The sequence below is a fragment of the Hetaerina americana genome, unplaced genomic scaffold, assembly GCF_022747635.1.
Source record: "Hetaerina americana unplaced genomic scaffold, ioHetAmer1.1.p SCAF_7, whole genome shotgun sequence".
Classification (NCBI taxonomy): domain Eukaryota; kingdom Metazoa; phylum Arthropoda; class Insecta; order Odonata; family Calopterygidae; genus Hetaerina; species Hetaerina americana.
This window is the reverse complement of record NW_027287316.1, coordinates 39,908,637-39,926,279: the sequence shown is the minus strand read 5'-3', so window position 1 is coordinate 39,926,279 and position 17,643 is coordinate 39,908,637. Positions and strand designations below refer to the sequence as shown.

Below are 17,643 nucleotides of genomic sequence, written 5' to 3'. Positions count from 1 at the left end.
CATCAAACAATGCTACGCTGTGAAGTTTTGCATAAAACTTGGAAAATCCACATCAGAGATTCTTGAGCTCATTAAACAGGCTTATGGGGACAATGCCTTAAGCCGCACAAAGAGTTTTTGAGTGGCACAATATGTTTAAGGAAGGCCGGTAGTTCATCAAAGATGACCACCACATCGGATGCCTGACAACCGCTCGAACCAATGTTTAGGTGGCCAAAGTGAAAAAAGTTTTGAACTCTGACAGGCGTTTAACCATCACCCTAATTAGTGAGGAGACCAGCCTTCTGGTTGGAACTGTCCACAACATTGTAACAGAGGATCTTGCAATGAGGAAAGTGTGTGCGAAACTGGTGCCGAAGGTCTTGAGGGAGGAACAAAAACTGTCGCGGGTGAAAATTTTGCAAGAAATTTTGGACTACGTACAGGAAGATGATTTTCTCGACAACAATATTACCTCAAAGGATAGCTCAAAAGGAGCTCAAAGGATGTTGGTTCCACTCCATCAAGACGGTCAAGTGGTGACAACAAAGGCTCTCAACAGTATTCCGGAAACCGACTTCCAGCAGGCTTTTGACGAGTGGCAGATGCGCTGAACTAAGAGTATTGATGCAGGAGGAATGCATTTTGAAGATTAATAAGTAATTGTAATGTTAACTGCAATAAATTTTGATTTTTGGAACCAGTCCCAATACTTATTGTATGGACCCTGTATCTTCTTTTCATGCATGTTATGTTTTTAATGTATGTCATTGAATATCAAATGAAAAAAAATAACCTATGCTCTACTAATTTCTACTAATGAATATTATAAACTATTAACAAAACTACTTAGCAACTGACAAAACTTTGATATCAATTCAGGTCTCAGCAATGGCTGAAGGAACATACTGAGACCTTGTATAGACTTGCAGAGATAAAGACCCATTAGCTATAAAATATACACCCATGATAAGATTTATTCATTTAAAATTTTCTTGCAAATATGCATAAACTTCACTCTAGTGATGGAAATCGAAATGGAATAAATGAATTTTTACCTGAAGTGAAACAAAACTAGAATACTTGTATTTCGTCACATCCCAGTATGAATTGAAATGCACTATTAGGGTTTAGACAAATCCTGAGACAAAACTTCAGGAGTGGCACAAAACAGTTAAAAATCCCATTATACTAGTTTAAAAGCCAGTCTCAGAAGCATGGGGGCAGATAAAAAGCATTGATAGTCTCCACCCAATGAGCAAATAAGGTGCATGATCAATGACAGGGTTGATTTAACATGCACATCTATTAATAAGACATAACTAATTCACAAGTATAGCAATCATTATATGTTGCAACTAATTATTAATTTGATTCCAATCCAACCTGGTTCAAAAAAGGTTTAATTATGCTATTTATGCCACTAAATTCTAAGGGTAGATCCCTCATTCAAATCAGTGATCGCATAATGTGATGCTTGAAATTTAACTTTATTAAGCCAGAGCACTGCAGGAAACTCTGTGTCAATAGTCACCATTCAATGGGGGTGAGAAACTAAGCCATTCAAATCATGTTTTCCTGCTGAGTTGAAAGACTTCTTCCATTTTGGTCTCTACTTCTTTTGCCATTTTTACATTCATGGATTGTCATGCATGTTGTTAAATGCATGCTCTATTGACCGTGAGACTGGAGATATTCCTTGTCTTGAGAGTCTCTTCAATCACATTCATCCATGACTTTCTCCATCTTCTCAGCCCTCAGCCCCCTCTCAAACCATGCATGTACTCTTCTCATGCATCTGTTTCATGGTTTGACTCTCATCCTTTCCCTCAATATGTCCAAATCAGAAAAGCATACTTCTTTCATACTTATTTATTACTGGTATATCTAATCAACACTATTTCATGACCATATTTCATTGTCATTTATATCCCTATTTATCCTATTTCTGCCACACACACTCTTCAAATACCCTTTATTCATTGAATGCTAATGACTTTTATGCCTGCTTATCCTGGAATCCTAATTGTTCGCTTCTGTGTAGTTATGTGTGAAGGAACACACCTATGTACTACCATCTTTGCTTGCTTAGACAAAAATTCTTTTTTTTTATAACTCCATATATACTACCAACAATCTTTCTATAGACATTCACATGCCTTTTAATTTCTTCATGTACCTTGCCATGTACCCTTAATGTTTTACCTCTGTTGAATGACTGAAACCATCCATTGCTCCCTGTAAATCTGTTAGGTACTTAGAAACCCCATATTTTTTTTTTAAATTTCACTTTTTTCAAATTAAATCACTCATCAATTTCACAAATTATTCACAATGAGATATTTTGCAAATTAACGTACGAGACATTAGTTTACATTCCACGCTGGTCCTTTTACATAAAATAATTTCATACCATCACTGAGTGGAACATATATCTTCATTTGCTGTTGATGCATTTGGAAAATGGTGATTGAGTTTTCATTACTGTTTTTTTGGAATGTAGTCCAGTCTATATTTAAAAAAATGTCTTCTAGCATGTTATGTGTTAAGGGAAGTAGTTTAGTGCTCTAATTAGTTTCAGTTTTTAAATGGAATGTTTTGACAGTCATTTATTATAGGATTAGCACTATGCATTCTTTACTTTTTGTGCACTTTTAGGTGGAATTTCTGGTATGCCAGCTGTCCGAACCTTTGCTCTTTATGCCGCAGTGGCCCTCCTCATAGACTTCTTCTTACAGATAACTGCATTTATTGCACTCATGTCATTGGATGACCAAAGGCAAACTGTAAGTACTTACAGATGTGTAAATGATATGAATTAAAAATATTAACTCAAAAATAGATGCAAAATATGCCAACTGTATCTAATCTTGCCTGTTGAGTTCCTAGTGAACAATCTAGGAACTCCCTTTTTGATTTTATATGGGGAACACAAATAAATTTCATGTCATTTTATATTGGGAAGGATATTTATGTAACTCTCTTGATTTTACAGTCCAATCGCATTGATATTCTCTGCTTCTTACAATTGAAAACACCAGTAAAATCTTCTCAAGTATGGAGTACTTCTCCAAACTTCACCAATGAAGGAAAATCCTCAAAGCACTGGCTAAAGGATGCACAGCAAGATGGCTTGCTCCGTGCCTTTTTCCATAAAATCTATGCACCTTTTCTTATGAAAGGTGTTGTTCGCTTCATTCTGGGCACATTATTTGTTGCTTGGTTCTTCGTTTCTCTCTCTGTTCTTACAAAGGTGAGTACATTTATGTTTTGAAATTGTTTCCATTTGATTAAAAAGGTAGAATAGTCTCTTCAAGTCTCTAGTATGTTGATTAATTAGAAACCTCTTTATTTATGCATGAACAGCACCACATTACTTTGTTTGAAGTTCTGATATCCATGCCTATCTCCTTAAATTATCACTTGATAAAATATGGTTTTCAGGTGGTACTCTTCTCATGTGTAAGGCATTTGATCACGTAAATCATCTCATATGTTCATAGATATAATACTAAGTGTGTTCGATAGAGTAATGATTGAAACAAAGATGAGTCACTTTAAACAAGTTTTCCCAAAAATCTATGAAAATAAGTTAAATTTATGGATTAAATATTTAAGTATAGAGTGATAATTTGACCATGGAATAACAATGGTTAAGTAAACTGAATTGACAAAATGTCTTTGATTTCTTGCGGAGGTATAACTCTTTTATGTCTATGGTGCTTTGGATTTCATTGCAAGCAACTATATTTCAATAGTGTTAACCCACATAAAAATTCTTACATTGTGAAGGCCAATTTTAAATGACTTATTTGGAGCTTAAACGAAATAGCCTGAGATAAAAACTGCCAAAACATACATATAGTCTTTGAAATAAATAACTGTGAATATTTATATTGTAAGTTGATATGTTTGGATTTTGACATGCGAAATGTGACAGCTACAGAAAGAGGCATTGCACTGATTTCAATTGAAAATTGTTTTTCATACAGGTAGAGCCTGGTCTTGATCAAGAATTGTCAATGCCGGAGGACTCTTTTGTTTTGAAGTATTTCTTGGTGAGTTTAAAATTATATCTTCCAGTCTAACAATATCTTTCTTTAAAACTCAATCACATGTATATTTATAAGAACCATTTACTTTTGGCATTGATTTCCAGGATGAAGGGTTAAATGACTTAGCCCAATCGGTGTGTTGATGACAGGGGCGTATTAACCCCATTTGCCACCCTACACTATAGTCAATGTCTGCCGCCCCCTTAAGGAATTAATTTTCTGAATAATGCGAACCAAATTCAATGTGTCCACAAGGTCCTTGTACTTAACAATAGGAACTAGCAAAAAAGGAATAGCGTGATCATTCGCAAGACAATGAATAATGTTAACACACGATTCGTGCTCCTGGCTGCCTATGGTGGAACCTTTTTTCTAAAAAAGAAAACTCACGGGATTTTGAATCAATATGTTCGCATTAAAAAAAATTGAATAAATTGATGAAATAAAAATTCCAGGACTTGTGCTGCCCCCTGGGATCTGCCGCCCTATGCCATGGCGTAGTTGGCGTACTGGTAAATACGCCCCTGGTTGATGATGATTACTGAGTCTCTTTCAAGTTCATATTTTAAAGAGAGATTGAAGATTTTGGGTGGGAGAATTGTGACTCTTGAATTCATCACAACAGAATTTTCTTTCCAACCCATGAGATTTAATGTCTTCAGCTCCAGACTTAAACTCCTCCAACTTCTTTCATATTCCTTTTCATACTCTTTAAACCCCTTATCCTGTCTACCTCTTCAACCCCTAGCATAAACCTTGCCCTCTTCTCACTTGCCAATTGATTCTCTTCCTCTCCACAAATCCTCCTTCCAGCAGAAGTCAATTAATGCAACCCTCCCATTATCACCCTGCAACTCTCCAAATTGTTTGTGTATTAAATTAAGATTATGTAACACAAGCCAACAATTTAACTTCTTCTAGCATGCCAAGGACTTCATCATTTATTTCCCATTCCACATACTTTATTTTCTCCATTCTTCTCTACGCCCATCTCAATCCATCTCAAAAGTCTCCCAACCATGCTTATCCTCTTGCCTATAGGACCAAATTTCCGAGTCGTACAAAACTATGCTCAATATTTTAATTTTCAATAGTCTTTTCCTTAATATTCACTCAAGGCACCTCTCATTAACTCCAGCCTCATTGTAAATGCTTCTTAGCCTAAAATGTCCATTGATGCTTTATATATATATATATATATATATATATATATATATATATATATATATATATATATATATATATATATATATATATATATATATATATATATATATATATATATATATATATATATATATATATATATATATATATATATATATATATATATATGACTTCGCCCACCCTCCTCCAAAACACTTTCAAATATATGGATTGTGTTAACTCTTCTAGTTTATAACCCCAAATTTTATTGTTTATCTTTGGCTCCTTGACTCTTGAGACTCTCATTACCTTTGATTTTTTTAAGATTTAAGATCCAAGTGCAGGAAATTGGAAGTACATTTCTGTGAATACAAATCCATGCAACTTATATCTCAAAATACACGTTTTCTTACTACTTACATGTGCTACCAAATAGATTACTAGGGAAAAACGAGCATTTTAAAGAAAAAGAAATATCTGAAATAAGCATTAATTTGGAACTATTGTTTGCATTTACAGTTTATGAAAGACCTATTAGCTATTGGTCCACCAGTTTACTTTGTGGTCACATCTGGTCTAAATTATTCAAATTTTGGCGTACAGAATATGATCTGTGGAGGACAGAACTGTGATCTTCAGTCCTTAAGTGCCCAAATAAACCAGGCATCCAGGCAATCAAATATGTAAGTATGTTTTCAAAAAAGTGATGACATTTTCTTTGAATTAATAATGAGTACCATGAAAGTACAACAAAATAAATACATATTATGTATGAATGAATATGCTTGTCAAAGGAATGCTTTTAAAAGAAGATATCAAACAACTGCAGGAAATTTATCCAGTTTAACCAAACCTAAATGTCTCTCTTAAACTTTTCATATGGATTTCTTTAATATTTCTTCTTGTGATTGTTACAAGGCAAATGAATTGATTGAAACTAATTATTATTAGAAATTTCTTGGGTCTTCCATTGGGTGAGTCTCCATTCTGGCTGATGTTTTGAAGCTTAACTTTTTTCTTAACTCATTAAAATACTTTTTAAAACATTTTAGTTGTCTTCCCTACAAACACATAAGGGTTGACATCTTGATCATTCATAGCAGTAGTCTACTGATTAGGTTGACACCTTGATTGGACCCTGGATTTACATACTTCTATGCTGCTTGCATGGAATGAAATATTCTAAAATTCACAATACATTGATTTTAATAAATAAAGTTAGCCCAGAATGTCTATGAAGTATGTGTGTTATCTTAATGGGGAAGTATGTTCCTCAGTAAAAAAGTACTGAAATATATTCTCAATGAGAGAAGGAAGAGGTAGAAATGAATTGAAAGAAAAACACATTTTTTTGTTTGAAATGGAACAACCATGATAATTACTTATGTCTATGCCAAGAATGAAAATAATTAGCTTTATAAATTGGTTTTGTTGCGCTAAAATTTTTTTAATTGTATAACTTTAAACACTAACAGTTTTCAAAATAATTAAATTTAAACAATTTAATTCAAATTGTATAAGTCAATCAATTAAAAGTTTTCTTTAGCAAACAAATTGCCCATTAATTGTTAATTGATGTGTTATTTTGTTGAGGCTAACTTTTCTATTGCTGAATCAGATAATTAACTTTATAATTGTCATATTTAGAAAATTTCTTCACTTAAATATAATGTTCATGTTTAAAATGCACAATTGAAATCGTGTCTTAATTTCCTTCCACTCTTGTTTGTTTCAGCACATACATTGCCTCTCCAGCATCCTCTTGGGTTGATGACTACTTAGATTGGATTGCAATTGATGGATGCTGCAAAGTTACTAAAAATCATACTTTCTGTCCGCATGTCAAATGTAAGAGTCTGATCTTTATGATATGACTGCTCTACAGCTTATAAATAATGATTCAATTCAAATAATTTAAGTAAAGCTGAAGATACATTGCCACCATCTACCATTTCTTCCTAAGATATTTCATAATTATGTACTCATATTCACATAATATAACTCTGGTGTCCTGTCACCTTGTTCTACACTCCATGTGGAGACTATCAGGCTCCACATTCATGCATAATCTCAAACTTTTTACTGAACATATTATGGCATACTTTCAGTTGGATGTAAGGACTGCAATGTGATCTTAGATAATAACATGAGACCACCGGTGAATGCATTTGATCACTATTTAACATACTTCTTGATGGATAATCCTGATGCAAGTTGTGCAAAAGGTGGACATGCAGCCTATGGCCAGGTAAGATAGTGAATTTGATGCAATAATTACTCTATTTAAATTGTTACCAAATATCGTTGACTCTCACAGCTTGTGTGAGCATTTTCCCAATGTTTCTCGAACAATTGTTCATGAAATTGTTAAACACCATCTGCATTATGCAAAAATTTGTGCAAGATGGGTCCCTCGCGTATCTCAATGAGCTGGCGGCGAAGGACTATGCAGCAGGAATACAGAAACTTGTCACACGTTATGACAAATGCCTTAATTTGCTTGGAGATTATGTTGAGAAGTAGTTTAAAGTATCCTCTTTCAAATAAAATTTTTTATGTTTGTTAATATTTACTTTTGTGTCTTTATTTCACGAACGGGTACTACTTTCCGGATGACCCTCGTGTGTATATGTATATATATATATATATATATATATATATATATATATATATATATATATATATATATATATATATATATATATATATATATATATATTGGGAAAAACTAATGAGTATACTATATTGAAGAAAATAGGAATAGATTGGAGGGACAGGAGGCTAATCTGCTACCTCTACATGTCTCAGACTGCTCAGGTGCGAGTGGGGAACGGGGAGTCTGGATGGGCAATGTTAGGAAGAGGTGTAAGGCAGGGTTGCCCATTATCACCATTGCAGTTCAACCTGCATATAGAGGAAATGATTAGGAGGCATTGGAAGAATTGGAGGTAGGAATGAATGTGGGCGAGGAATTCATAAAATCAGTTAGGTTTGCTGATGACCAAGCTTTAGTTTTTCAGTCAGCCAAGGGGTTGCAAGCATTGCTGATTGAATTGGAAACTCAGTGTGATAGCTATGGGATAAGGATCATTCAAGGAACAAGAAAGAGAAAAGCTTAGCTTAATGTTAAAATAGGAGGACAAAAACGAGAGCAGGTAGAACAGTTTACGTATCTTGGAAGTGTTCAGGACCAACATGGTCAAAGTAATAGGGGCATAAGGAGAAAAATTGCACTTGCAAAGAGGCTTTTACAAGGGGGAACTAAGAAGGCAATGATTAAATGCCCTTCTTATAAGGGAGTTGATGACAGGGACACTGAGTTAGAATGTTAAGAAAAGACTTGCCAAACCTTGAATTGGAGCGTAGCTATGAATGGTGTGGAAACATGGTCAATTGAGCTGAAGGATGTACATAGATTGAAGGCTTTTGAAATTTGGGTGTGATGGAGAAGGTAAAGTGGATGGAAAGGAATACAAATGAGAATGTGCTAGGTATTTTATTTTATTTATTTATTTATCGGCTTAATTGGGCAAGGTTTAGACTTATAGTCCCTTCTACCACCTAACCCTTTCATTACAGACATTACATTGAAGAAAATCACATACAACCAAGCCCTAGATGGAGGAAAATCCACCTCGGCGGGAATCAAACCCGTTACCTCAGGGTTGGTAGGAGAGAAAATTAACCTGCCACCAACGGGGCAGGCAGGTATGGTGGGCAAGGAGAGGGGATTGTTGGGAGAAATCATAAGGAGGAAGGAAAAATGGATGAAAAGGATATCAATCAGCAGTGGGGTTTTGAAGACTGTAATAGAGGAGAGAACAAGGAAAGGGCTGGAATAGGATAGTGATATTGGATGGGATGAAGGGAAGAATAAAATACACAGAAATGAAGAGGGATTTTTAGAGTAGGATGTTAGGTTATGTTTTGTTAAGAGAAACAAAATATTAATTTGGTAGTTGTGTCCATGCAAAACCTACCTTAACAGGTAGATAACTCAATAAAAAATATGAAAACCATAAACACAGTAGTCAACCCAATGGTAGGTGATGGTAGAGTTAACCCAGCACTAAGCGCAACGGTGGGCCACACATCAGGGTAGGGGGGCCAATGTCTTTCCTGGTGCCAGTTATGGTTTCAAGGAAACCTGCCAGGAAGATCTAGTGCCTAAAAAATCACATAACTTGGGTGGAGCTGAGGATGCCCAGAGAGGTTTGCCCGGGAATCGAACCTGGGCCCTCCTGTGTGTAGTCCAATGCTCTACCCCTGAATTACCACGATCCATGTCTATAAATATATATATACATGGGTGGTATGAAAAGTTTCTGACCTGACAAAGATGCAAGATATTTTTTCTGAAATTTTCTCAAATTTTGGTGGTAAGAAACTTTTCAAAACAGCCACGTAGATATATATATATATATATATATATATATATATATATATATATATATATATATATATATATATATATATATATATATATTGTATATATTGTAGAGGATAACTTAACAACCAAAGTGTACATTAACATTGTTTAGATTGAAGTTGCTCAAAAATTAATACTGATTTAATATTTTTTGGGGAAATCTTTAATTTATTATATCCATATAACATTATTTTATTCTTAAATTGCATCTTTTTACCCATGGGGCCTTCAGTGTATCAATCAGAATTACTGGAAGTCATCAATCATTAAATGTGCACAAGAATAGTCGGGAAAATACTCAATTGGGATAGCAGGCACCAAATCCCTGCATAGTCTGGATTCACCTAATTTCATCCTAACATTTTCTTACATATTCTGAATTATTATGGGTTTGCTGTATTGCATTGTATATCCTCCATCAACTTAATTATCATGTCCATATGTTGAGAACAATAAGTGAACATTTGTGATTGCTTAGCTTTGAATGATGAAATGCCCATCTTATTTTCTAAGATTTCCTCATTTCCAGGGTGTGAACTATATAGTGACTGGAACTGAAGCAAAAGTAACTGATTCCTCTTTTATGGCTTATCATACAATTTTGAAGACATCCAAGGATTATTATGAGGCCATGAGACAAGCAAGAATAATTGCCAAAAATATCACTGTAACCATAAATGATGGTCTTCGTGGGAATGGAGATGGTGGGAATCCTGTCTCAGTATTTCCTTATAGGTAGAGAATATATAATAAAATGCATTTGGACTATCACCACAACCACATTATTTCTTCCGTCACTTGGAGTGAGTGGCCCAACATTGTCAGTCTTAGAAATTGATGCCCCGTTTATACTTAACATTTTTCAGAATTATATGTATTTCGGGGACCTACTCACAATTATTATCCCTTTAAATTACTTCAATATTTATAATAAGTACAGATAAATAACCTCAGTTTTAAAATATCTTACAAGTTTCAGTATAGTGCTGGCTTAGTGTTACATGACATATCCATAATTACTGAAATCCATACACGTTTCTTTTCAGTGTCTTCTACGTTTTCTATGAGCAATATTTGACCATATGGGATGATACTGCATTCTCGCTGGGTATTTCCTTGGCTGCAGTTGGAATTGTTACCTTGATTGTAACAGGATTCTCCATCATATCCTCCGTGATTCTTCTATGCACCATTGTATGTGTGATAGTGGACCTGTTTGGAATGATGTACTGGTGGAATATCACCCTCAATGCTGTCTCTCTAGTTAACCTAGTACTGGTAGGCATTTATTGATTTAATTTGAATTTTCAAGCGCAAGCCTCTTAATCATTAGTGATTTTTATCAATTTATCTTTTTAACTGGGTCTTCATTTTTGTTTGGGTGGCTCTAATGCTGAAATGGGAGGGTAAACTTCCTATTTGACAGATCAAACTTGATGTTGCCGTGCATACTATATCTGATGCACATGGAAGAGACTATCACTTAATGATGTAGTATTTGACAGTCCACAGAAATAGTATCATATAGAAGCAATCCCATGGCTCAAATATGAAGAGATACATGTGGTTTCCAGGATGATGAAATAACAAGAATAATTGCTGTTTATTTTAATAGTTGGGGCTTATCTTTTAAGTAAAATGAGTCTTAAGGGGAAATTGGGTTTTCAGGAGAAATTTTCTTGATGAAATCTAAGCAAATATTTTTAATTCTCAAGTTATAACTTTTTTCTGTTAAATAATGATCACAAAAATATTATAAAAATATTCCTTGCAATAACATGATTTGTTTTACTCCAAACAGAGCAGATGAATCTGCTGTCTGTCATCGATTTCTTTTGATAAATTATTTAAAAGAGCCTTGATAGCCCCTTAAAGAAATGTCCTCCTGATGACAAGAAGATGAAGCAAATGACACTGATAGATAAGAAAGAGGAAAGGTTAAGGAAAGACAATGGAGAGAGAGAGAGAAGGAAGTAGGGAGATGAGGAAATGGAGGAAACATAATATGAGACAAAGGATTAAGTATGGGAAAAGCCATAGGAGAAATCAAGCAAATGAAGGCAATAGAGGTTTGGGAGCAGAGCATACATATTCACAGATTGAATACAATGGAGGTCTGAGAGTAACTGAATTTTTGAGAGACCAGAATCATCCTTTGCTCAAATAACTTGGGTCATCCCCTCAGTCTCAAAAATATTTGTTAATAATAACAGAGGTGTTCAAATCCCATTAAAGTGCTTGCTCAAAACATGGTGTATGAATGAAGAGAAAATAGTCAAATTGCTTTCTCCCTGACTCATTTGTGACAGCACTTCTTGTAATGGCATCATTTTTGGTTAATTCCACCGTGTAATTTTGGGTAAAAGAAAAGTCTTCCATTATTCTCCTGATTTCGGCGGCTAAATTCTTGCTTTTGTGCTGCATTAACTTGTTCAACCACCAATAGCATAGACTGTAGTTAGGAGTTATTGGTGAGGAAATGAGTTTTGTTTGGGTCATATGTCTCCAGGATCCTTGAAGTCCATGTATTATTTGTGATACAAACAGTATTTACACTCTCCAATATAATTTTAACTGCATTCACACCCTTCATATGCAGCAGAAATAAGGACTTAAGTTATATTTTGTAATTGTTGTAGTCATGCTAAAACAAAGAAGGCATTTAATCCATTTTTTAGCCTTTTTAACTCCATGGTAGCATGCAAATTAAATACATTTCCATGGTGATGCATCACGGGGAAAATTTTTACTGTCTAGGAAATAATCTTTCCACACAGGTGGCCTTCACTCTTTTTACTACACAAAATTAGCACTAGTTAGTTCACTCTCTTCTCCATCCTTCCTTCTCAATACATTCCACTTCCAGTCCCAGAGCCATATTTTCAATAAAAATGACAACTTTTCTGCACAAAGTTATATGTAAAGACATGACAAAATGTGTTGCAACACTGTTTTAAGGATAAATTGTAGAGAAGTGAAGTCTACACAAATATTGCAACTTCCCTGGAACTCATTTTTATGACCTATATTAATTTTTTTTCAGATGTAGGGACCTACTACATCCAACTGATCAAATTGAAAACCATTAGAAAAGAGCTTCTCTGTAATATATAATTACTCTGATGCGACACTTTACACTGTAATAAATTGTAATTTTTTCCATAACCTTATGAAAGAAATTCGTCACTGAGATGGCAAAACTTATTTGTTTGAAATAAATAACTCTATCATTACTATTAGCTGTAAGAACCATAAGGGCTATTGTAACCACATGAAAAAAATTGTCCAAGCAGTTGAAAGAGAACTTTTCTATCTTCAGTATTATATCTAATATACCATGGATATTAGTAAATTACTTACAGAATTATAAATAAACAACGTATCAATAAACTTTGGATTTCACTCTTAGAATTTTGCATGGAAAGAATCATTCTTATTAATTTACAAATACTCATACATTTCCATGAACAATGGGATTACTCCTCTCATTTTATCTTATGGGAAATCATCCAGGCATCAAGAATCAAACCAATGGCATCTCAAAAAAGATGCATTCCCATAGTCAATAGTTCACCTATACTTAACTCAGTATTAACTGGATCAAACTTATGAAAAAGTCAAGAACAAATTTTCAAAATTGCCATGATACACAATAGAACAATTGCCATGATCAAATGCAAATTTCAGATTTCTCTAGGAGAATCAAAATATCATATTGAAGTGATGATTTTAAAAATATTGGATTACATTTCTCTGCTCACTTCAGAAACTTTCAGCTTTCCAACCCCCATGCTCTAGCTAAAAATTGTTCTCCTTTAATTTGTGTATGTTCCTGATGGAGGACTAATTCATGGTTATCAAGAGTGTATTAGCCTATAGAGTGTATGTTCAAATAGTAAATTTAATTAATTAATACAGTATTTCAATCAAATTGTTTATCAAAGGATTTTTCTCATGAATGATGGCTTGGGTAGGTAACAATAGGGAACTAGTTTGAGTCTTGGTTTTGCAAGTTTTTAATGAGCGCACATTCATATATTTGGAAATATGCATCACATATTGAATAAGCTTAGGAAATCCTCAATGTAACAGACCTACATTTCCTCACCTTTCCATCCCTCCCTCTCATAATCTTTCTTCAATCATTACATATTCTAAATCAAGTGATGTATCTCTCAAACATTATCTCCCAGGTGTATGGAACTTTAAATAGTGCTGAGAAATTTTATAAAATGATAATATGATCAAACTATTAAGAGTTACCTCCCAAGTTTGGTACCGAGATGCTTAATGAAATGATAGCACCACATAATTTTGACAATTAAGATAAACAAGCCAAGTAGAGGGCAAAATTATTATGCAATATTGAGCCCTTGCTGAAATAATAATCATATATATATTAGTGAGAAGAGGAGATGCATTTTAAAATTAGTATTGGATTTAACATAGGTATTCTACTGTTCATATGCTGTATGTGCATCCAATTATTTTGCTATTGCTTTTAGGGTGGGTACATCATTTTTACCACAAATAATTTCATTTAATTTTTATTCACTTCATTTTTACATCTCTCTTAGGCTGTTGGGATAAGTGTGGAGTTTTGCAGCCATATCCTGCACTCATTTAGTCAAGCTACTGATGGAGACCGGGTGAACAGAGCCAAAGTTGCTCTTGTAAAGACTGGAGTTTCTGTAAGGAAATCCATATACTAGGGATAGCTTATAGATTATGGATTAGATGTATATATGTTATAATGCTGATACAATATTTCATTCTGGGCTAAAAACCTAGGGTGTTTCATATAGTTATTTTATAACAAGGTCATCTCTGAATATAAAATATAATTATACCTATACTTCATAAAAATTGAACTTTGGAAATTGCAGTAACCAAGATTTTAAATTCTGAAAATAATTTATGATAATTATCTTGATTAATGTGAGAGATTTTCGCAGCTTTGATGACATTTGTCATGATCCTTTGAGGTACATATATAAGTTGAACAAAGGGGGGATTACTTTCTAGGAACCTTCATAATCATGCAAAATTTGTTGAACAGTCTCAATAAGCCACTAAGGTTTGTAGCTGGCTGTCAGTAATCTTCAAAGTCATCAGTCTAATGACAAATAATTTGGCTAGTCTTTCCTGGTAGTTTGGCACATTCCAATGTTCTACTGGAAACATTTCTATTTCTTAGAATTATCAAAAACCTCACTTGAGACTGATAAGAAAATTTTAGAGTAAAAATGTAACCAGCATAAATATAATGATACTCTGGAGGCCTGTTTGAAAAGTATAGTTGACAGGCCACCTGATAGGCTTTTCGTAGTCTTGTCAATAATGATCCGTTGTGCTTTGCCTATTTTTTTCTTAAAGTTAATGCATTATTTTGCAAGGAAGATGGAAATTCAGTCTGAAAAATATCTCATACTTTTCTCATGATATCTATCATCAAAAATAAAAATCAGAAATTCATATTGAAATCTGGATTCATAAGTTTTCATACTTTTCATGTAAATTCTTTAAAATCAGCATTTGTTATATATTTCTAAAAAAATATCAAAATTTGTTTATCGAGGGAATTCACCACTCACTCATACAAAGAGGTATTTATGTATTTACTGAGCACATTTTATTGGTATAAAGGCTGTAATTTTTAATACTAAGGTTACAGGTAATTATTATGCACATAGGCAATGGATGGTCATTGTACCAATCATAAAATGAATCAAATTATGAAACTGTCATAATTATTATATTCTTACTTTAATGTTTTCACATTACATTATGAAAGCTCAGCAGGGGTTCATTTTGTTTAAAGATTGTAAAATAAATGTAATTAATCTTTTTCAAATGTAATTATTTTGCATGCTTCAGTTAGCCTATTGAAAATAAGTACTGAATGAAATACTTTTATTGACATTATTATTGATCTGCAGAGGGAAAATATGATAAGTTTTCGATGAAATGCATAAAATTAAGACTCATTAGCATCTATGATATGTATTTTTCATTCCTTTTCACTTTTAAATAACAAAGTTCTTACCTCTTTGCATCTTTCAGGTTTTATCTGGCATCACACTGACAAAGTTTGCTGGAATTGTCGTGTTAGCATTTGCAAAATCTCAGATATTCCAAATATTCTACTTCCGCATGTACTTGGGGATTGTCCTGATTGGTGCTGGCCATGGGCTCATTTTCTTACCCATTGTGCTAAGTTTAATTGGTGAGTAAGAGCCATTATTATGTAATTTTCTAGAATTGATTTTGATGGCTAAGACTGCTTTTGTTCACAGTTTTTTGCAGTTGATTATTTCAGATTCTTCCCATGGTGTCACAGTTTGTCACATTGTGTACACCAGTTTTTCAATTGCTTAACACTCTCTCCTCAGTTTTCTCCCAAAGCCTTTTTCATTTCTTCTTTTATGACATTACAAAATAAAATGGCTTTCCTTTACATCCACTGTTTCTGGATTGCTTTTGGTTTCACTCTTCCATTCTAGTTGTTTCTGGGATGATTGGAAATGGTCTAAGAACAGCAATAATTAGTTTGAAAATTCAATATGGACCTAATGTTGTGAGTTTAATCTCTGTGATTTATTACCCATGCATTATTTTCAAATTTAACTATCAATTGAATAAGGTCCATTCTCTTATAATTACACTACCCCCTTTCTTTTCTCCTCTCATATGATTCCCCATCTTACGCCTCTAGATATATTCCAAATACTTTTTGAACATGAATTTTATAAAAAAGATATCCATATTAAGAATATACAGATTTTTTTCAGTTGAAAGGATTTATTTTTATGTTTTACTCTAATTATTTTCTTCATCAGGCCCACCAGTTAATTACTATGCTAAGAAGGACCAAGAAGCAGACAAAAATGTTGGCCACCCCTCTTGAAGAAAGCCCATTTTTACTGAAAGGATCAGATGGACAATGGTGTTAAACTCTTTTCAGACAAATTAATTGCCCTCAATATTCTTTTGAGAAGACCAAATGATCATACTATTGGTGGGTGTTAAGTACTGAATGGATTATTTCTAAAATGAAATAATTGATGCATGGAATGACTTGGACATTTTTCATTAAATATGTTCATATCATTAAGGCTGCACTGTTAGTGAAAATAATTAAACCAAATACCTAGTTATATTTTGATTACAAGTTGAAATTACTAGTATTTGTAACTGAGAACAATGGTCGCTCCAATGATTCAATGCCAATTAATGATCTGAATTTTAATGATTTGAATAACTCTACTTAAATTAGATTACATAGATTATTTGTGTGTTGTGGGGTTAATGAGGAAGCCATTATTCTTTGCACTTAAAAGAATGTATAATTTAATTTAGATGTAAGTGATAATTTGAGAAATATTGGCTTCCTAGATGCATGCAATAATTACTGTGAAAGTTATGAAAAGACTGAAGTTTGGTTCCATTTTTTCATTATATATAATGTGATAATACTCCCTTTCTTTGATAAATTTGAGGAAAAGAAACAAGGAAGTGATTTTTGGAGATTGCAATTTACATATTAGATAGGTTAGTTTGAAATGTTTATTTGTACCTAATTAATTATCAATGTTTTATTTATTATCTCAGCAGTGGGATACATTGTTGTCTGTTTAATAATTTTATACTTTAAATATCAAGTGTTTAAATAATAAAATACCAGATGAGGATATTATTATATTTATGATTAATTGAAATGAATTTAATGGTGTAATATGACGGAGGAAAATAAAAGCTTATTATTTGGACCAAGCATTAACATACAAAATACTCAGGATATTCCAGGGATGTACATGAGCCAATATGGACAACGGTCTGCTTCCAGCTTCCTCCAATAGATTAAACCAACAGAAATTGAATTGGCCTAAGAAAAGGAATAAATATTCATTTGGTCTAGGTTACTCATAACTTAAAACATCCAAGTTTTCTGCCAGAACTTATGAAACAGTGTGCAGTTATGTTATGCCTGGAAATATTTGGAATTTGCTCTGGTAGGACTATTGGTCCAAGAAG

General features: G+C 33.4%; 1 protein-coding gene across 1 annotated transcript in view; it reads left to right on the top strand.

Moving 5' to 3' along the window:
• LOC139696648 (NPC intracellular cholesterol transporter 1 homolog 1b-like) overlaps positions 1–16,516 on the top strand; it is a 29,313-nt gene extending 12,797 nt beyond the window's left edge. Inside the window, exons 13-23 of the mRNA XM_071595464.1 lie at positions 2,638–2,765; positions 2,975–3,232; positions 3,972–4,037; positions 5,700–5,863; positions 6,916–7,028; positions 7,289–7,428; positions 10,139–10,344; positions 10,656–10,887; positions 14,187–14,300; positions 15,673–15,835; positions 16,449–16,516. Of these exons, the coding sequence (XP_071451565.1) occupies positions 2,638–2,765; positions 2,975–3,232; positions 3,972–4,037; positions 5,700–5,863; positions 6,916–7,028; positions 7,289–7,428; positions 10,139–10,344; positions 10,656–10,887; positions 14,187–14,300; positions 15,673–15,835; positions 16,449–16,516 (1,652 nt within the window). The remainder of the gene's footprint in view (positions 1–2,637; positions 2,766–2,974; positions 3,233–3,971; positions 4,038–5,699; positions 5,864–6,915; positions 7,029–7,288; positions 7,429–10,138; positions 10,345–10,655; positions 10,888–14,186; positions 14,301–15,672; positions 15,836–16,448) is intronic.
• Positions 16,517–17,643: the final 1,127 nt, after the last annotated feature.